The 22,595-nt window shown below is 36.4% G+C and overlaps 1 protein-coding gene across 4 annotated transcripts in view; it reads left to right on the top strand.

The window, feature by feature from the left end:
* Positions 1 to 4,479: 4,479 nt before the first annotated feature.
* Positions 4,480 to 22,595, top strand: part of IntS1 (integrator complex subunit 1) — a 664,867-nt gene continuing 646,751 nt past the window's right edge. Inside the window, exons 1-2 of one of the 4 annotated variants that reach the window (XM_090410538.1) lie at positions 4,480 to 4,977; positions 12,882 to 12,955. In XM_090410538.1, coding sequence (XP_090266664.1) covers positions 12,901 to 12,955 — 55 coding nt within the window. In that variant the 5' untranslated portion in view covers positions 4,480 to 4,977; positions 12,882 to 12,900. The remainder of the gene's footprint in view (positions 4,978 to 12,881; positions 12,956 to 22,595) is intronic. The other 3 variants (XM_090410537.1, XM_090410536.1, XM_090410535.1) reach the window with 3 other exon arrangements.

Below are 22,595 nucleotides of genomic sequence, written 5' to 3'. Positions count from 1 at the left end.
GGGACCAACAAATCTCACTTTTACAATATAAATTTGCTTACTGGTACATCTAATATCCTGAATTAAATATAGTGGTACGCCGCTGGAAAAGGTTGAGAACCCCTGCTCAAGAGTGATTGGGTTTTCTAAGTGATTCCGATCTGTTGCAAAGATATTTTTTGTTTCTTTCAGTATTTCGTGAATGGAGTGAAGGGATATTCCAGTAGAGCTGTATGCGTTCTTGTAGTATTGTACGATTTCAGAAGTGATTTTACTTGGATCTTCTGTGATGCTGCCATCTTGAAATCTAATAGCGGAGATGCAGTTTGCTGCCTGGTATTATTTTTCCAAAGAGAAAAAAGTATTTTGTGGGTGCATCTGAGAAATGTGTTTGTGTATGTCGCGATCTGAGTAGGGCACCTTTTGCGGATACTTCTAAGTGTCTTTGCATGGCTTGGAGGACAGAATTATATTCAGGGCTTTCTTCTGGTAGATACTGCAGCTGTTCTTCGAGTTGTCGGATATTAATGTTTCTCTGTTGATTCTTCTGGTGACTGTAGATCTGCGTGAAGGGTTTTATTCGTGATTTTAGGTGGGCCACCATATTTTCATTGGTTCTATATTCCCCTTCAAGTGAGTGAGGTTAGTTATTAAACCCTGAGTGTTTGTTATGTATTCTGCATCTTTCAGGAGAGCATTGTTGAAGATCCAATAGGCACTTCCTGATTTGGATGCTTCCAAAGATAATGAAAGTTGCAGCTTAATGAAGCAATGATCTGAGATGTAGGAAAGAATGTGTGAGATATTTCTAACTTGAGGAACAGTGTTTGGAATTGTAGTAGCTGTCCAGTCGTGTTTGGTAGAGTGGCCTATTAGTTGCTGTGATTGCTGACCTCCATGTGTAGGACTTCTTATCTGCATGTTGATGGCGAAAGACGTCATTGAGTTCATTATTATTTACCAGTCTTTGAAGTTGGTTTATTAATGAACTATGATGTTCAGTAGATTGAAGTCTGTCTTTTTCTTGGTCAAAAGTGCAGTTAAAGTCTTCAGCTATTATTATATGTTCTTGGTCAATACTACAAAGATGGTTTTGAATGAAGTCCAAGATTTGTGATGCCAGAACATCCTGCTGTGGTGTGTAAATATTGAATACATGTAGGGTTTTTTTATGATTGGATGCTTTTATGTGATCATACATGCCAAACCCTGGTATATCTGCAATCACATTAAGTTTTTAGTGGGGTTGATGATGTCCACCTAAGCTAACCCCTGTTAAATGGTGTTGTTGGGTTGCAGAGTGATGTAGGTCATAAGGCCACTCTGTCCATTTTCTAGATAAATTGGATGAGGAGTTGATATTTGTTTCTTGCAGAAGTATTAGGTCTATATGGTATTTCTGTACCTGGTTAAGGACTAATCTATTGCGTAAAGCAGAGGCACATCCTCTTGCAGGATGTGCCTCTGCTTTACAGTTTCCTCATCGTCTGGGAACTCTGTTTCTCCTTGGCTGGCTGCAGGTGATAGCACATCATTGAGTTCATTATTGTTTACCAGTGTTTAAAGTTTGTTTATTACTGTGTAATAAACTGTGTAACTGAACTCTAATTGATCGTAAACTATTAATAAAATCGTTATTACTACTAATAACACACAAATTGTTGTTCTATATGACTTGCGCATTGTACAAAGTATGAGATAAATTGGAATCTGAATCGAACCACATGTGAAAAATTGTAGTATTATCTCTTAAATTGTAAGTAATTACTTTAAATTGTATGTAATTATATTAAATTGTGTGTATTACATAAATATGTGTATTATGTATATTATATAAATTGTGTGTATATCTATGTAATTTAATTGACAATAATAGAGTATTATTTGACATCATATTACTATTATTACCGTCCAAAGATAGACTTAAGTTCAAGTTTAGTTGCCTACTAGATGAAAGTTTTCTAAGCCTCGAGTTAGTCGATTTATGGTATGGGCAAGTGGATCTTTTCTCGCGGAAACTCCAGTTTTTCTTCTCGTAAACTCAAGAAAATCGACCGTACAAACTACATTATTTCAGATAGTAACACATCCTATTAGGGTTAGGTACCAAGAAATGGCAGTACTTCTTTGTCCGTTTGTTCATCGGTTGCTATTTATAATTAGTGATGGTTGTTGACCAGCTATCTCTGATTGGCTATTGGTGGAGGTGAACTGCCCACTGTCTCCAAAATAGATAGGGCTGAAGGTTTCGCATATTCCCTATAAATGCGTAGATGAATTGATTATTATTATTATTATTATTAATAGTCAGCACCGCCAAGGAGCTGAAGGACCCTTGTAGGACAGTACTCCACTCCAGATATCCTGCTGTCTACTAAAATCGAATGTATGGCATTACGAAACAGATATACCCTGACTGTAGGCGTCTGTCATCCTGTATGTCGTATGCCTTCATAGCGCTATGCTGCCTGAAGAAAGACTGTTCTAACTTCATTTCTAGAAGAACTAGAAATGAAGAAGAACACTAGAAGAACTCCATCTACACAAAACGACACTATCAGTCATCAACAGATCAACGTCAACTACCCTCCAATAAAGTAGTTTAGCCTCTAAATCTCGCATGTATACTCTGGCCGAATTACCTGGATGCAGGATGAAAAACCTGCATCCATGTTTTACCGAATTACCTGGATGCAGGGTGAAAGAAGGAAAGAAAAAACCAACTCCGCTACCTTCGCATGATACTGACTAATTAAAATTCAGTTGCAAAAAGATCATATAAAGATTTCTCTCATTAAAAGGAGATTAGACCTCACATGTTTTATAATCGAAGGTCGCAATGTTGCGTCTTTCAAACAATTTTAATACTGATGCAAACCTCGATTTGAGTGGCAACACACAGTATTTTGAAATATAAAGTTAAAATAATGATTAGTACTTAATTGTTTACCTGGTAAACCATTAAGTAAACCTGGTAAAGAAAGACAAACAAAGATTAACAACAGCAGAAATGAAGTTTAGAAAAACTGCAAAGTATACCCTGTTTGATCACAAAAGAAATGAAGAAATTATGAAAGAATTAAACCAAGAACCAGTAATAGAAAAAATTAAAAAATATAAACATAAATGGATGGAATACGTTCAAAGAATGAAACACAAAGATTGCTAAAACAAGCATTAACATACAAGCCATTAGGAAAAAGAAAACCAAGACGTCCTCTTAAACGATTCCACGATGACTTCTAAGGCAGGAACAGGCCATGCTAGGCCAAAATCCTTGATACGCATGATGATGATAATGATGACTTATTTGTTTACTTATTTTTTGTAACTTATCAAATACTTCCGATCAGTGGCATAGCTAGAGCTTTTGCCGCCTGGAGCGGTCCCTGAGTTTTCTGCCCCTCTCAATACACACCAAAAATATTTAAAAAAAGTCAAAACGATGTAGGGAAAGAAATCAAAACATTATATTTATGTTTATTTTAGTTGTAAGTATAATTGTTGAAAATTAATTATTAATTAAGTAATAAAATTACTAAGTTAGCATAAAGAGAAGAATCGTCGAAAAATAAAATTGTGTCTCACGTGAAAAGTACTGCCTGGGGAGGACCTCCCCCTCCGCAACGCCCTAGCTACGCCACTGCTTCCGATCGAAAAAAAATCTGTATTCAAGAGAATATTTACAATTCCGGAAAACTGACATCAAGAGAAGTTAACAACCTATTTAAAATCTATAGCAGCTAGGTTGCTATAGGTTTGAAATACTCTTTTGTGTAAGAAAATTACTATAAAATATATTTTTGAATTAAAAAAAAATTCTTGAAGAATTGGCTGTCTCTGATTTTCGCCCTTTAGGTCCGTAAAAAATTCTCTAGGATTGGTAGAGGTTGTTGAGAATACAGCTAAAAAAATCAGCTAACGCCTTTTTTCCCGTATAAAGGGAGTAGGCGAGGCCGTTTAGCCCTACCTAACTTTTGCAGACTGAGTGGGCAGTTCAATCTCCACTGGTACCCAATCAGAGATAGCTGGCCCAAGGCTATCACTAATTAAGCGGCACGCAGTGAAAAGAGACAGCTCAATAAGTGCCGCCATCTCATGGTCCCTAATCCTAACACTGGTATTTAATGTCTGAAATAATGTGAGTTCTACGGTCGATTTTCTTGAGTTTACGGGACGAAAAACCAGAGTTTCCGGGAGAAAAAACCCGCTTGCCTGTGCCAGAGATCGACTAACTCGGGAACCGGTCGAAAAAAGGCGTAGAAAACTTTTTTCTAGTCGCCGACTAGATTTGAAACCAAGAAGTCTTCCTTCGTGCGGTCAAGTGCCGTGGTATGCAAACGCCACATATACTGAGCTACACAGGCTCTGGTTTTATATCATAACGGTTGCGGTTGGGCTGTTTAAAACGGAGAGGCAACATTAGTTTCATTTTCTTCACTAGATGGCGCGTGTTTGTAATATTCTTAATCTGCTGTGGCATGGTTCCGGTCATTTAGTTTGTTTATAGTTTTCTCCTTGTTCTTACATTGTTTTTTGTGACATTGAATGATATTATTAAAATCAGTTATCGGTTTCTATTTCCAACCATGTTAATAAAGTGATTTTTAATAATTTATAAACATTTTGTCGTTTTTGTAAACTCCACGTGTTGAGCGAAATGCAATATTCACATCATACCAATGATTTACTGTGACAGAAATACAGAGAAACACTCGAATAGCGTGGAAGTAGGGATCGCTTAAGCAAGGGCTCCTCCAAAGTTTTTCAAGATGAAAGCGCTAGTGCCCAAACGAAAATTTGTGACAATCGTCTGTTAATTATACTGGTTGTTTTCTACAGTACAACACAGCATAGATTCCAGTGTTTTATCAATGTGACATTAGTCTGAGGTGCCAAACTGAAAAGCGTTAGTTTACAAACAACTAAAAGTGCGCAGAACTAATTAGAACAGTGTTGAACATCTTTAGGAACGCTTGGTAAAATTGCCTTAAAAAGGTTATTTTTGAAAATCATAGTTTTTTTCCTTAATTTGCTATTTATATTTCAAGTACATATTTAAAAGTAGGAATTGGTTTTAATTTTTACCCATTCCATACATTTTTATGCTATATTTGTATTACAGTAATTAATGCGGTATGTTTTTGTGAAGAATGTGGAACTTATTTTCTTTTAGAAAGAATTGAAATTTTTAAGGTTGTAGTACTTTTTGGAGTTTTTAAAATTTCTCCCATCAGATTAAATCCTGGAATAATAATTTGTTATATTCAGATAGTAGCAAACACTTCAGAGCCCAGATTCATTGAGCTACTAAGTGTTATAAATTTTAACTAACACTGGGTTTATAGGTCATAATTGTTATTTAATTAACCTCATCTTCATCCTTATCCTCTCATCATTCAACTAATGCCAGGGTTCCACAAGGTTCTGTCCTTTCACCATATCTGCTCTAGCCAAAAGGCTCTGGGTTCGAATCCCACCGTGGGCATGGATGTTTGTAATTGTCTGGGAAAATACTAGTGGTGGTGGTGGCCAGTAGATAGCATTGGTGTAGTTGTAGTTAGTTGGTGGCTTTGAGTGGTACAGAGAGTTGTAGAGTAGGTGCCCTTCCTCAATGAGTCTTCGGACTCCCTAAAAGTGCCAGGTAATTATAATAATAATAATATATCAGTGACCTACTTCAGTTGACCTCGAACCCAACGCACAGTTTTGCATGCAGATTACAGCACATTTCGCTCCTCCCTTTCATTTGATAAACATTACTCTACACAACTCACCTCAACCTACAGAACATCAACCACTACCACCTCCCCCAATTCTGATCTCCAAGCTATCCTCCAGTAAGGTTCACATAACTTTATCAATTTCATTTCTAATAAAAAAAGAACCATTTTCTCCCAGTATTATTTTTGACAATACTCAAATTTCCAGACGATTTGAGATTTCTCTTCGTGGAATTACCCTGACATCAAGCCTCTCCTGGCATAAACACATCACAAACATTGCATCCTCAGCTTCTAAAAAGTTAGGATTTCTCTTTTGCTCAAGACGTTACTTCACCCCTGATTAACTGTTAATTTGATACAAATCACAAATCTGCCCAGCTATTGAATACTGCTCTCACATATGGGATAGGGACCCCTGAAAACTCCCTCAAAATGCTTGACTCAATACAGAGGAGAGCAATTGGACTTATTAATATCCCATCTCTTACCAATTCACTCTTCCCACTTTCACATAGATGTTTGGTTTCTGCACTATGTGTATTCTACAAATATTTCCATGGGAAATGTTCATCTGAAATAGCATCAGTTTATTTTCATTTAGCTTAATGAACATGTGGTCCAATTACCGGAATCTTTCTTATGAACTGCTAAACCACAGAAACTTTCGCATACAAAAAAAGCATCAGTTTATTTATTTATTCGTATGGCATGAATAACAAAACATGCAGTACAATACATACAATACACTGTCACTTTAAAAACAGAAAATTAAAAGTCATTTTAAAAACCAATAAAATTAAAAGGTTACATCTATATTGGTCAGATAGTTCATTGCATCGGGTGTAGCACTTAAAAAGTCCAATTTGTCTCCTGAATATGCTCTGAGATAACACTGAGTCACAATATGGTCCACAGTTTGTCTTTGAGCTCCACAATCACAATGCAGGGATGGTTGTTTATCCCATTTAAAAAGCATGTCCGCACATATAATATTACATTCTATTAAGCTGAGTCTAGGATTTTTGTGGGAGGTGTGAGCATGCATCAAAACTTTCTTGTAATTTGAGAGAAAATTTTGTGATGTCATCTCTCTGGCTTTCCTACTGTTCTTGCCACTTTTTGCTTCAGGTCAAAGTTAGATTGTAGTAGTAGTTGGGCTAATTGTAGTGGTGGATGTCTTGATCTCAATCATTGTACACTTAAGTCTGGGAGATCTAAATGTATTGGTAGGGCTGTGTTCTCCAAGATTTTCTTATACTCCTATAAGAGAGCCTTAGTCCTGCGCAGATTTGGTGGAACAGTATTGCTAAGAGCTGGAAGCCAGTGTGTGGGCGTTGATTTAATTTTGCCAGAAATCAGTCTCATTGTATTATTTAGTTGGCTATCAACAAGTTTAACATGTGTGCTATTTAACCACACTGGTGAGCAATATTCGGCAACAGAGAAAACTAGACCAAGAGCTGTAATCCGCAGATTATCAGCTGTTGCTCCCCATGTTGTGCCTATTAGTTTTTGTGTTATGTTAACTTAGCAGAAATATTTGTTAGGTGTTGCTTGTAAGAGCGCGTGCGGTCCAGGGTCACATCCAAGTACTTTGGAAACTTATTGTGTCGTAGTAAACATCCTTCAAAGAAGATATGTAAAGTGACATCTGCCATGTGATTATTATAGCATCAGTAATTCCCCCACTTAATACCAAGCTTGTTGGAACATGTGCAACTGCTGCTGAACATCCCTTCACAGTGCACCTTGAAACCCACAGAACAAGTTTCTTTTCTTCCTCCTTCATCTCTGCAACTGCTGTATTGTGAAACAGTTTTCCCCTCGTGTTTCCCAAGGAATACAATATACAGCCTTTTAAATCAAATGTAAAAAAAGTTCCTCGTTTCCCAACCCACTATCCATATACAATACTAATGTATTATAGGTTGATCAACCAACCTCTCATGTATGAGCTCAACATTCAAATAAAAAAAATTAAACCTACTAGTTTCATCACATATGTTAGGGACTTCATCTGGATTAAGAAGAACAAACAAAACAATAATCAATAAATATGAATCATTGCATAACTAAGAAAAGTAAAGATAGAAACACGTGGAACATGGAAGCTGGCACAGGTCAGTCATTGTTCAGCAGGTGTGCATGATAGTTTGCAGAAAAGTTAGTCTGTGTTGAGAGATCTAATAAGTGACTTCCATATGTCACATAAAATCATTCCTTGGTTTCTGTTAAAAGTGCCTTGTGTGAGTGGATTACCATTAAAGTCTCTTTGATGTTGTTGGTGCTGAAGTTGTCTTCTATGTGAGGTATGGAACTCTTGTCCCATTCAATATTGTGGTTAGGGTGGGAGAAATGGAATGCCAGGCCTTAGCCATCTTCTCTTTTGTTATTGATGTCTCCAATATGCTCCTTTTGCCTTATTTCTAAACTTCTCAATGTCTGCCCTATGTAAGTAAGGCCACAAGAGCATGGAATATTGTAAACTCTAGGATGTTTGTTGAAAAGGTAATTTCTAATTAATTTTGCAGTCATGTCAGAGCACTTTCCTAAAATAGATATTATTTGCAACGTAGAAAAGACTCTTTACTTTCTACCTCAAATGGTTGCAAATGACTTTATATTAAACACTGTGAGCCTTCTCGCATTCATTAAATCAGTTCATTAAATTTGAAAGAGTACTTTCAAATTTAAAGAAGGAGAAAGATATTATAGTACTGAAGGCTGATAAAGGCAATTCAACTGTCATCTTGAATACAACTGATTATATGTCCACAGTTTCAGTTCTACTTTCTGACACCTCTACTTACACTCCATTAGATTATGACTACTTACATGAAGAAATAACCTTTTACGCAACATGACTACATGGCCTATGGATCTTAGGAAAAGATTGAAATCTGTGCACCCCTTAATTCAACAATTATAGTTAAGATTATAGCTATGCCCAAGTTACAAAAGACTAATATTCCTTTTTGGCCTATTGTAGATGGTATTAGCTCACCTACTTATTTGTTATCTAAACATCCTTCTAAAGCACAAAAGTCACTTACATCACACAGACAGATGCTTACATCAAAAATTTACAACACTTTGTGAAAAAACTAGGAGATATTTCTATCTCACCAACTGATATTTTAGGCTAGTCTAGATATTGTATCGATGTTGACAAATATTCATATTTCATGTTAAACAGCTGTAAATTGCCTTATATCCAATTCCATAATATGTTTTTGTCTCCGGGGGGGGGGGGGTATGCTTTGTATCGATAATAATAAACTAAAAGCTGTAAACCATGAGAATGCTTAGCTCACATTTTTCAGTACTTCTACAATCAGTTTTTATGCTACTACTGTCCAACCACAAGGTTTTGAATCCCCTTGGTGGCATGGACATTTGTAAATGTTTCTAGGTGTTGGATGAATTTCATTGCCTGGTGTTGGATACTACCACCCTGTTTATTGGAGGTCTGAGATGGCTTGAAAAGTTCCATGTATAGTTTTTTAAAGCAGTTTCCAGATTAACATTTAAGAGATACCTGTAGAAAGTATTGTTGCTTGGTTACAAAGTAAATTATTACAACTATCTCTGATCAAGAATCAAGAATATTTTAATAATATGGTGATACACCATTTTATTATTCTTTTTATATGGAAATTGTATGACTTCTGTGCTTGCCTGATTGGCTGAGTGGTTAGTGTACTTGGTCTCTAACCAACAGGTCATGGGTTCAAATTCCTCTGCAGGTATGGATGTTTGTGATTGTCTTACCTTGTGATCTGCTATAACCTTTAATATGGTGCAGTATGATCTTTGCTGTCCTTGCATCATTAAAACCATAAATCATCATTATCAACATCATCATGTATGACTTCTGCATTGATTTAACCTCAGTATCTTTTGTCTAGCTCCCACTAATTCAACCTCAGTAAAGGTCGAATAAAGTTTGGATAGTGATCCTTCCCACAGTGCATAACACTAAACATATCCAGGAGTGAGTATACTATGTATGCTCTCTTCTGGATGTGTTTATAGTTAGGCAGAAGGGAGCATACTGTGTATTATGGGATACTGAGGCAATTGATGAGAACTCAGCAGCCACCATATACAAGTCTAGTCATGATGATGCTTCACATGCATCTTCTGGGAGCTATGGCAAATTCTTCAATGCTGTTTATAGAGACTTTAATTAATTAGTGGATTATTTGAGAGGTGAAGCCTTTGATCACAATTCTTTGATGAGTGGCTGTCCACACTAAGCATGGCATCAGTACGGCTACTTCAAGAGCAACTTACAAGCCACTAGGCTGATTAATGAGAAGCAGGCTGGTGTAGAGCAGCTGGCAAGTTTCCACATCATGCAGTAGAGGGATCGCATCTGTGAACAAGCATTTTGTATTGAGAACAGTAAAACTGGATGCAGTGTTTTCACAAGGGTTTGAATAAGCTGGAAAAGTTGATGAATGAATGGATTGTTGGTTTAATGCAACTAAATGTAAGGCCTTGAAATTTGTGATTCACAAACAGGATTCTGCTTACCCTATTATGGAACTTATACTGGAAAAGAAAGTTGGCCAGAGATATTGGGGTGATGGTAGAAGAGATTTGAAGTTCACGGGACATATTGCGAAGGTGGTGAAGGCAACCCAGAGGATTGCCACACTACTGAGAAGGGTGACCAGCAGAGATAAAAAGATGGTGGTGGTTCTGTTGTACATCTTGATCAGACTGCATCTGGATGCCCATGCTCCAGCCTTCATTACTGGGATTTGAAAGGGATAAAGTACCTTGGAGAGAATACAAAGGCCAATAACATATGATATTGAGACTGCAGAATGTTGGTTATGAGGATAGCCTGAAGGCATGTGAAATGCAGAGTTTGATGAAATAGAAGATGAGGGGGGGGTGATACAATTGAATCATTTAGGTTGTAGAGTGGTATTTTCTGGGTTGACACCAGGGAAATTTTTCATATTGTGGAACAAGAGGAAGTACAAGTAAAAGGGGAGCCACACTCCTGGAAGTTGTGTGTTGAAGTGATAAGTAAGAAGGATGTGGAGTTTTTTTGCATGCTAGACCTAAAATTGCATTGCCTGGTGAGAGTTCAGAGTTTAAGGAATGGTATGATCAACTTCATACCTGTAATAGTATTATCTAAGTTGAACCTCACACATTGTTTCATGAAGGTTCTGAATATTAATCTTTTGTTTGCTCATTCTTGTATAGGATAAAAGCAAGAATATAATTTCATGTATAAATTAGAATGGTGGTAAGGCTTATATATTAGATATTCATAACTGTATTTTTAAGGAAATTACAATGTAGACTAATAGTAACTAAAATAAATTTAATTAATACTTCCAATATTTCAGCAAAGTCAAATTGCCATCGTCAGGGAACAAAATATATTCATGTACACAGGCATAACACTAAGTAATAAAGATGAAGCACATCAAATAAGAGTGGGTCTGAAGTCCTTGTGTATCAAGAAAACACGATTTTGTCATACTTTCATTAAGTACTCCCCTAATGTTGAGTCTCTGTAAATAATTTTCTCCTTAACTTGTTTTTCTTTTTTGTTTACTTGATCTTTATTACTACTTCACACCGCCTGCTCCTTTCTCTTCTCTGCTGTAATAAGCCCTTGCTGCTTCTGCAATTTTTTAATGTTGTGCTTTGTGCTATGAAGGATAACATTCAAATGCACCATATCTTTATTGAGTTCATTTCATTCTCCTCTATTTTCTCAGTCGCATGTTTGGCACCATTGTTCTACCATGAATTGGCACCATACTAACAAATTGTATTAAAAAAAATACAAGTTTTACTTACAAACTAAATAGCTCAGTCAATCACGCACTCATTTAAAACAAACACTACAATAAGTTAATCTGATATTATCAACTAAAATATGAAAAAGTTACTTATCTTTCAGGAGCACTAAATCCACTGTACACACAAAATATGCCACTAATGGTGAGATGACGGCACACATTCTCGTTTTTGGTCAGCTTTCAAACATATGGGGACCCACTTCACTAAGAGCTTCTGCATGTCCAGATGTTGATGGATAATGACCCTAACTCATTCCCTGGATATCCCCAGAGTCTTTGCAATGTTGTTGGCTGGTATTCATCTATCATCAAGGATCATGGCATGCACTGCTTCAATGTTTTCACATGCGATCACTGTGGGAGGTCTTCCTGACCTAGGGGCATCGGTTGTCTCAGGATGCCCAGTTTTGAACTTGGCCACCTATCTGGCAACTGTTGGATATGCTGGGGCACCGTTCCCTAAAGTCTCACACAAAGTTTGGCGAACCTCAGTTGCAGACTTTTCTTGCAGCACGAAAACTTAATGATGGCCTTTGTCTTCTCATTTCTTTAAACCTCTGACATGTCTTCTTATATATCCTAAACGAAAAAGAAAAAATTATTACAATTTGATGAAACATGGTGGTTAAAGGGTTTTAAAATATGTTTTTTCCTGTGGTTATATTAGTTGCTTTAATATCATTTTTGTTTTTGGATGTTTATCAGAACTTTTCAGCTCCCCCCCTAGTATCTGTTCTGGGTGGGTTGCCTGTTCACATGAAGTGAAAATTGCCACCTCGGTATGATCTTGGCTAAATAACCTGAAAAGTTCTTGTAATGGTTCTTTTCATCCTATCAAAGAACCTTTTTTTAAAGGACTTCAAACCCAGGTCTTTCCAATTGGTGGATATTGTTAATACCATCTGAGCTATGGAAACTTCAATTGGGCTAGCAGATTGTTAGAAATCAAGTTACAGGATGATTTAATGTTTGTTGATTTTATTGGGATGATAGTCATTGGCTTTTTAAGAAAGTATGGTAGATGTGGTTGAGTGACTGTGAGTGTTGTCTGGTCTGAATTAAAATTTCTTTCTCTGTTGAGTAGTGTTTCAATAGTGGCTTATTGTTTGGAGGAATTGCTTATTTATTTTGATACACTATACAATTTATAAATATTTGATGTTTTGTCACAAAGTAAACCTGAATAAGCAGAGTCTTATGAAACGTTACCATCTTCATTGCATGTTAAATGCGGCGATTGAATTTTAGTGATAAGAAAATCTAATAGAAATGCCTGATATTTTTCATTTGAACTATTTGGATATTAAATTATTAATAGCCATCCTCTAATCTAATATTATAGGCAGCATCTTATTAATGGTATGGATCGTGATAAAAATAAAGGATTGAAACGAGGCCCAACTTCAAAAGTTAAAGGTAAGTTGATTCATATTGAATATACAATGTGCATCACACTGTTAAAGAATACCAAAAATTTATCAGGCTATCTTTGGTAACTTGTCATATTTAATTGTGCATGTCTATATATTACATCATATTATTATTATCACATCCTCTACGGAATTATCAGGCTTATCACGGGAATTTCAACTGACAACATACTTATCATGCTGAATCTTAAAATCCTAAACTGTATTAACAACATATCATATTCCTGTAATGCATTCCATTCACTCACAATTCTTTGTGTAAAAAAAATGTACTCATTGCACTCCTCCTTACCATACTCTTAAACAAACTTCCAGGGATGACTTCTGGGTTTCCTCTCTTGTTTTCTACTCTTTTTATAAATCCCCTTGGGATTAATGTGATAAAATCCCCTCACTGACTTAAACATCTCACTCATCTTGCCTCTTTTCCTTCTATTCACCAAACTGTAATCTACATTCCTTTAATCTCTCTTTCCCTAGCCAATGTTTCAGAGTCCAGATATTGTATTCAATATCAGGAATCTTGAATGGAGAGAGTCCAGAGTCACTCATCTGGACCCTCTCCAATGTTTTCACATCACGTTAAAGACCAGGTAATCAAATTTGAGCACAATAGTCCAAATTTGGTCTAACCAGCAATTTATACATTGGCACAACCACCTCATCCCTACATGTTAGTATGCTTGTTATCATAGTGGCATTTTGATGTGCAGTCTTTGCAACATTTGCAATATGCCCTCTAAACTTTAGTCTGCTGTCAACCATCACTCTCAGATCTTGAATCTCATCCACTTTCTGCAGTATAGTGCCATCAATATATAGTACACAACCTTATATTTCTGCACTCCTAAATGTAACATCTTGCACTTATTAATATTAAAACCACAACCCCACTCCTTTGTCAAAGTCAAAAGTCTATTCAAATTTTCCTGAAGGGGATTAGCATCAGCACTACTCCTTCTAGACTATCTTCCCAACTTTGCATCATCAGAAAACAACTGAAGATCCCCCAGTCAATCCACATGATGCATCATTTACAAACAAGTTAAACAGTAGAGGCCCAAGAGCAGAACACTGGGGTACTCCACTGATTACCCTCCTTGTTTTGAGGCATGGCTCCATCATACACAACTTGCTGATATTGAAAGAGCCAATCTCCAATCCATCTAACCAATATACTATCTATTCCTATCCTCTTCAGCTTGTTCACCAACTTATCATGTAATCTATCAAACGATTTTGCAGAGGTCTAGGAGTATCACTGTATATGATTCTTCCTTATGTAACACACTCATTATTGTATAAAATGCAAGCAGATTGCTAAAACAAGACCTACCCTTTACAAATTCATGCTGACTGTTATAAAAAATCCTGTGTCCATCAACTCATCCTGTATTCATTTCCTAATCAATCCCTCAAACACAATGGTAACAAATGCAGTTATACACACTGGTCTATAATTGGAAACCTCTCTCCTAGAACAATGCTTGTGGAGTGTTTGTCTTCCCTCCCCCACTCATTAGGAACGTTATCAACTGCAAGACCTTCATTAAATAACCAGGTCAAGTGCATAGCTTGTGTGCTTTCAGCCTTATTAACATCTAACCTAATGAGCATCTGATTAGATTAGATGTCACCTCTGATTCTTTCACTTCCAGTTCTCCCATTGCTTGCTTCCTGTCTACATTTCACATGGCATCATTTACATCAATATAATATATGCTGTTGAAGTGCTCATTCAATAATTCTACTACCTTTGTTATATTGTTTAGTGCTATTGTGATTATCCACTAGTGTCAAACTGCCATAATTATTTTTCCTCTTATTGCTGTAAAGTGAAAGAATTACCTTGAATTAATCTTGACCTGGCAGCCTCTCATACTGCACCTTTTCTTTCTTTGCCATGCTTGTCACCTTCCTAGCCTGCACTTTATATTCCTCATAGATCTCATTGCCACCTATTGTCTTGTACCTTCTCCATAACATTTTCTTTTCCAACACAGCTTTGTTGATTTTACTGTTCACCCATTTCACTCCTACTGGTAGTAACCTTTTCTTGTTTTACCACTTCTCAAACAAGTGCCTTGTGATCACTCTCACAAACTGGCAGCAGTGTTATACCTTATTCATAACTGCACTTGTGAAGTTATCACAAAATCCAAAACACTAAAACCTCTAGTTTTTTTTTTTTTTTTTTGTCACAAGCTGTTTAAGGTATTTATTCCTCAGAAATTCAACAAACTCACTCTCCTTACACTATCTCCTCCTCCTCCTTCCATTCTATATTCCTGTAATTGAAGTCTTCCATAAGGATCACCTTTTCACATGCCAACCAGTTTGCCTTAACATTTCATGATCAGTATTCTCTACATTCCCTGGTCTATATCAGCATCATCATCAGATATCCTAGCCTGTTAATTTCAACTTCACACCACACAGATTCAAAATCTGCATATATACTATCAACTTCCACACTATGTGGACATAATTCCTCTGCAGTAACAGTACTCCCCCCCCTTCTCTCCTCTTCGTCCTCTTTTTACTTTCCTAACCTGGAAAATTATGTGTCCTTCCATTTCTTATTCCTGACAGTACATCATTCTCAGACAACTAAGTTTTACTTACACCAATTGGTTATCTTTGGGCATACTGACTCAATCAATGCAACAAACTCAGCTCCCTTATTTTACTCCTTACATTTGTATGCAAACATAACATTCCCCCCCCCCCCCTCCGTCTTTGGGCCATTCCATCAACAGAATTCTCTACTATAGCCACTATACCATACCTCTCTTTTTCAGTCTGACCACTCTTGTTTCTCTGATCCTGACTCTGATTTCCATTCATAACTGTCTCATCCTCACTTTTATGTATCCCATCACATTGTCCTATTGCAATCATATCTTCAACCTCATATCCATCTTCCTCCTGCCATACATCCGATTTGGCTGTGCTGTCCTGCTTCACAAGCACCCTTTGATCATTAGCTATACTAACTTAATTCTGTGCAAACATTCTTCTCAGTAAACAGTAGTATTTTCTCAATGCTCAACAACAAATACATTCAAGTGCAATCTATCAACTTTAAACCAGTCCAACTCCCATTCAAATTCACCCATAGATTCACAGACTGAATTTCTTTTGTCTTGCAGAACTCAGCCATTTTGCTATTCATTATCTCTGCTCTTCTTCTCTACTCACTATTATATCTAGGCAACCTGCTAACCACTTTCCCAACAATACTATTATTTACCTCCTGCAACAATTTTTCCAAGTCTCTAACATTCCTTTTTTTCACTCTCTTAAGTAATTTGTGCCCACAACTACCACTAATTCTGATGCCTGCACTTCCCTTCTCTGCAATGCAGCAGTTATTTAATTCAGTGTTCCACTAGGAAAGCATGTTTTTGTGTACTTTCTTACTCATTACACCTTGAATGATTGAGTCCCCCCATACAATGCTATACAATTATCCTTTGACTTTCTCTCTCTCTCTCTCTCTTCATAATACTAAATTCCTCTTCCTCATTCACATCAGCTAATCTCTTCTTTAGATTGTTTAATCTTTTCTTTAGATATTATTTAATCTCATCTTCCAGATGCTTCATCTCACTTGTCATTTTCAATTCTTGCCTAAGCTCCTCCACTCCATCCCCTTTGTTATCATTACTAAACTTCTATCTGATTTTTGTTTATTACCAGCAATGCTTCCTCCATTTCAAAATGTTCTGACATATCATTACACTTTTCACATACATTAATATATTTCTTTTCATTCACTCTAAGAGTCCACAGATCTGTCACGTTTTTCAGTGCATACATAAAAAAATTCTCCCAACACATCCACTGGGAAAAATCCAGGACATTACTGTTACCTTTGTGCGAAACTTTACATGCTGTAGATGTACGCTTTCTTACGGATGCCATTTTCAGAAAGTAATATGACCACAAACAAGTAACAAGAGCACATACAAACAAAATTACAACAAACACTTCTGAAGAACACTTGTATTTCTAGATCATGCTGCCGAACAAACAGAGGGGGTGGAATATTAATATTTATCGAACATAAATTAATAGCAAAAAAAACTGTCTATAAGTTTGAGCATGCTGAAACCCTTTGCATCGAAAACACTAATACCACCAATAGACAGCATCCCATAATACTAAATGCTATTTACAGGCTACCACACTTAAACATTATAAAATTTTTGTATGAACTCAACTGCTGGCTTTCATGCCAAGAAATATGCCCAACCGAATACCTAATGATAATCGGCAACATAAACATAAATATTGCAAACGAAAACCAAAACAACACTGTACAATACCTAGACACGCTATCCATGTATAACCTAATACCAACAATAACATCATGTACTGGAGAAGAAATATTTGGAAATACTCTCACTGCTTCCTGCCTAGATCATATAAACATCCGAACACCACCAAACAGTTACACTGCATCAATCATAAAGTGCAAAGTAGCAGATCATTACTTCACAGCTCTAAACTGTACACTAAGACAATGTCCATGCAATGCTCCACAGATGAAAAGCAACACAAAACAATAATAGACGAAGAAATAGTCAACCACGAAATAAGAAAAACCGACATGGGAACACATGCCATCAGATATAGCAGATATCTTATACAACAACATTAAACACACACTGGAGAGAATATATAAGAAAGTTAGAATTCGTTCAAGAACAACCCAAAATCTTTGGTTAACCCAAAACATAATCCTAGAAATACACAGAAAGGATGCTCTATGGAAAGAATTAAAGGGATATCCAAATAACGCAGCTTTAAAAACTGAATACAAGATAACAAGGAATTGCCTTACAATACAAATAAGAAATGCAAAAAGAAACTACCATAGAGACAAATTAACCTTCCAAATGGGTAGAACGTCTATAGACGTCCAACTAAATCTGGATATGATTCAGCCTACCTGTTTAAAGAACCAGGATAAGAAGTGCAATTTGACCATCCTGTCCATTAGAAGGTGTGATAAACCTTCACCCTGAAGAGAACGGTTAATCGGATTATCTCACGTTCGTAGCTACCTCTCAGTTGCCTATAACAAGAAACGCACATCCTGGTTCTATGCTGGTCATCTGGATTTTAGTTATATAGGATAGACTAAAAATAGAGAAATTATTTATATTTTTGTTTTCTCTTTTTATTGTACAATACAGTTTTAATTTCTGAACAAAATAAAGGTCTTGCATAATTTCTTCACTTAAATATTGCCTTACCTTGGAGAACCAATTTAATTTTTAATTTTTTTGTGCTAATTTTTTTCTAATCGCTTTCTAGACAAAACATTATTCTTTGTTCTCGAAGAAATTAATTCACAATAATTATTTGAAATATTCTTTTAAAAAAAGGAAAGAAAACAGGCTGCTGACGTTCCAGATTATATTATTTTTTATTTTTGTACAAAACCATCGAAATTGAATAATACTTCACAGATTTCCTTTAGGACACGCTGGAGCAACTTTGCTTTATAGATAATACCGTGAAATTCTTTAATCATATCACTAAATTTTTTCTTTCTATTATATAGTAATCTACTGTTCTTTGTACTTTCACTTTCTTGGTTTCCCTGTATAATTGGTCATTACAAAATGAAATTAACAGTTATAGATATTTACTGCATAATTCAGATATTTTATTCTCCAATTTTTAAAGTAAGCGATACATTTGCTTATTTTTATCATTCAAAATATGTATACCAAATGCATCAAATGTGAAATTTCATATCCTTTCACAATACAAATGAACTTTATTTCGACTTTGATGGCATCACCCCCCCCCTCCCTCCCGTTGCAACATTACGAGACACCCAAAAGCTGTTATGAAACATAGGTAGAGTTTTTATTTCATTCATGATTTTTCCATAATTGTTCCACATGATGTTTAATTTTTTCGACACAGGAACTAAGTTTTGATTATTATAAATTTTCAAATTATAAATAAGAAAATATACATATTATTTCCTAGGGGTGCTTAAGGATCAAAGCTGTATAACTGAGAGGAGACCTCCACATAGCCTTTAAAGGAATGCGGAGAACCGACCAGGGCTTCTGACCTAATGTCCAATCCTCACCTTCTCGTGGTGCACCCTGTTGGGTATCTACTTTGATACTGAACGAACGAGGATGGGCTGGCAATTTGGGATTTAGCCGACCAAATTTTATTCATATTGGTTAAACCAAAATAAAAAATGATGGTACAACATGACAAAATTTCATGCCGGCTGGGGCGTCGCCCGGTTAAACAAGGCCCCCGTTGTTTTCGCCAGGGAACCAGGGCGAACAGCGAAAAGTCAGCTACTGGAACAAATCTGAAAACAAACCCCAACTCAACATCACCAGAGTTAAAGATCGGTACTATCAACGTAAGAAGCCTGAATGGCAAAGAAATGGAGCTAGCTGAGGAATTAGATAAGTACCAGATCGACATAATAGGGGTGACTGAAACAAAAAAGACCAAAACTGGTGAGATCTTTCTGAGCAATCAATACAAAATGTTATATTCAGGCAATGACAATCAAGGAAAAGAAGGAGTAGCCATAGTATTCAACACAAAATACGAGGCTAATCTTCTTGAATGGCAGTCAGTCTCAAGTAGAGTAATGTGGGCAAATATGAGAATGGGGAACTGGACAATGAGACTTATTTGTGCCTATGGTCCCACAGAAGGTTCTACTAAGGTAGAAGTGGAGGAATTTTTTGAGGCTTTAGAAAAAGCAACTGACACAATGAAAAAGGAAAAGTTGGTCCTTGTTGGGGATCTAAATAGTAGAGTAGGAAATGATTGTGAGACATACACAAATATTTTGGGAAAATTTGGAGAAAAGAGCAAAGCTAATAATAATGGCAGATATCTGTTGGATTTCTGCTCAGGACATGGACTGGTTATTACTAACACCATGTTCCAACATAAAAATGTGCACAAATTCACATGGAGAGAAGAGGCTAGGAATAAGAAAAGTCTCATTGACTATGTTATTGTTGATAGTGATGTTGTCTCCCTGGTGCAGGACACCAGAGTGTACAGAGGATTTGAAATTGGAAGTGATCACTATTTAGTCTTGAGCAGGATAAAATTGAATTTCATATTGAAAAGAATAACATGTAAGAAAGTTTTAAAGCGAATAAAAGTTGAGCAGCTCTCAGATGTGAACTGTAGACTAAAATACAGAAATATTATTGAAAAGAAAATGAAAGCGTTTGAGAACAGGAATCAAACCTTGGAGATTCAGTGGCAAACTCTGAAGGAAACATTGATTGATTCTGCCAGAGAGGCATGTGGTGAGGTTGTGTGCAAGGATAAAAAAATCAGAACTCCCTGGTGGACACAGGAAGTTAAACAGGCAGTGAAGGAAAAGAAGAAAGCATATCAAAAGTTCCTGGCAAATAAGTCAGCTTTTACTCTTACAGAATACAGAGACAAATGTAAGAAAGCTAAACAGTGTGTAAAACTAGCTAAACAAAAGTCATGGGAGGACTTTGGCAAGAATATAGAAAATAAATATCAAGAAGGTGGCAAAATATTCTGGAGGTTGTTGAAGAAGCTTAGGAATGGAGGAAAGAGTGCTGTAAAAGGAATTAGAGATGATAAAGGTGACATGAAAACAGGAGAAAAAGATATCCTTGAAGTATGGAGTAATTACTTTGAAAAACTGCTAAATGAAACAAGCAGTGATGACAGCACAGTGATAAAAAACACTGACCATGCATGCAGTCAGGAATACATATCCATACTTGAAGTAGAAAAAGCCATCAAAGGCTTGAAATGTGGAAAGGCAGCAGGAGTAGATGATATTCGACCAGAAATGCTGAAGTATGGTGGTATAAGAGTCTTACAGTGGCTGCACTGCATAGTTAGAAAGCCTGGACAGAGGGACGAATTCCCGATGATTGGAGTAGAGCTCTCATAGTACCCATATATAAAAAGGGAAATAAAACTGAATATGAGAATTACAGAGGTATTTCCCTACTGAGTGTTCCTGGCAAGATCTATGCAAGTATACTTGAGAAACGGTTGAGAAGAATTGTGGAAGAAAAGCTTGGTGAAGAACAAGCTGGATTCAGGCCAAATAGAGGCTGTCAGGATCAGATCTTCACTTTACGACAAATAGTCGAGAAAGCATGGGAATATAACAAAGATCTGTATTTAAGTTTTGTCGATTTGGAAAAGGCATATGACAAGGTGCCAAGAGAGAAGCTATTCAATACGCTGCAGTTATATGGTGTCAATGGGGCATTATATCAAGCAATACTTAGTCTTTATCTGAGTTGTGAGTCAGCAGTTAGAATTGAAGGAAGTACAGGAAGATGGTTTAATGTTAAATCTGGTGTGAGACAAGGATGTACATTGTCCCCTCTGTTGTTCATTGTCTATATGGATCACATTATGAAGGAATGTGGTATTAAACCTGATATCAAAATTGGAGATGTTAATGTCAGCTCTTTGCTTTATGCGGATGATGTTATACTTCTAAATAAATCCGCTACAAGTCTGCAAGATTCTCTGACTAAATTGAATAGCTGTTGTAATAGATATGGTATGAAGGTCAGCAATAAAAAGACATAGACAATGAAAATAGGCAGAATCATTGAAAATGTCAACTGTGTTGTGAATGGAGAACCTGTGGAACAAGTAAAACATTTCAGCTACTTAGGCACAATTTTTACTGAAGATGGTAAACTAAATATAGAAATAAACAACAGAATCAGCAAAGCTGGTATCGTGGGAAGTCAATTGAATAAATTCATATGGAATAAGAGAGAAATTAGTCGGAACACTAAATTAGCTGTATACAAGACTGTGTTCAAACCAATTTTAACTTATGGATCTGAGAGCTGGGTCAGAAGTAAAACACTTGACCAAAGACTAGAGACCGCAGATATGAGAGTCCTGAGAAAGATTAGAGGCGTGAACAGATGGCATGAATGGCAATATCATATTAAAAATGAGGATATTAGGAAAGAACTTGACATTGTCAGCATCCAGGAATGCGTTAGCAGAGCTAATCTCAGATGGTATGGTCACTTAAATAGAATGGGAGAGGAAAGATTAGCAAAACGAGTGTTCTCTGCCAGGTTGGCAGGAAAACGACCCAGAGGAAGACCAAGATATAGGTGGATTGATATGGTACAAAGTGCCTTAGACGATAGAAATATAAGATCTGATAATGTTGGAGTCTTGACAAGTAACAGACGGATTTGGAGGAAAATTGTAGATAGGAAGTTAGTAATGATGTAATTTTTTCATGTAGTACTGTCATATCCTGTACACCCCTTGAGGGTACATGGCAGGAATTTGATGATGATGATGATGATGACATATTATTTCCCTATTATTATAAATCAGGAAGTTATGTGACATTGGCTAATAGGGGAAATTAATATTTAAAAATGCTGTCATCCTACAAATGCAATATCAGAATATGCTTTGAATGTCTGCTAATCAATCAGAAAGATGGAAAAACAGAACAAGGAATTTCTGCCGGTAAAATATTCAGTTATTGCACAAGGTACTTTAGTGTGCTGCCTTCTGGGCATGTTCTTTTGATCTGGTTCCTAGTGGTGGTGGTGGTGGGGGGGGTT

Source organism: Typopeltis vanoorti, chromosome 20 (assembly GCF_054136105.1).
Source record: "Typopeltis vanoorti isolate ZY-2024b chromosome 20, IOZ_Tvanoo_1.0, whole genome shotgun sequence".
In the NCBI taxonomy this organism is placed as follows: domain Eukaryota; kingdom Metazoa; phylum Arthropoda; class Arachnida; order Uropygi; family Thelyphonidae; genus Typopeltis; species Typopeltis vanoorti.
This window is presented reverse-complemented; position numbering and strand designations above follow the sequence as displayed.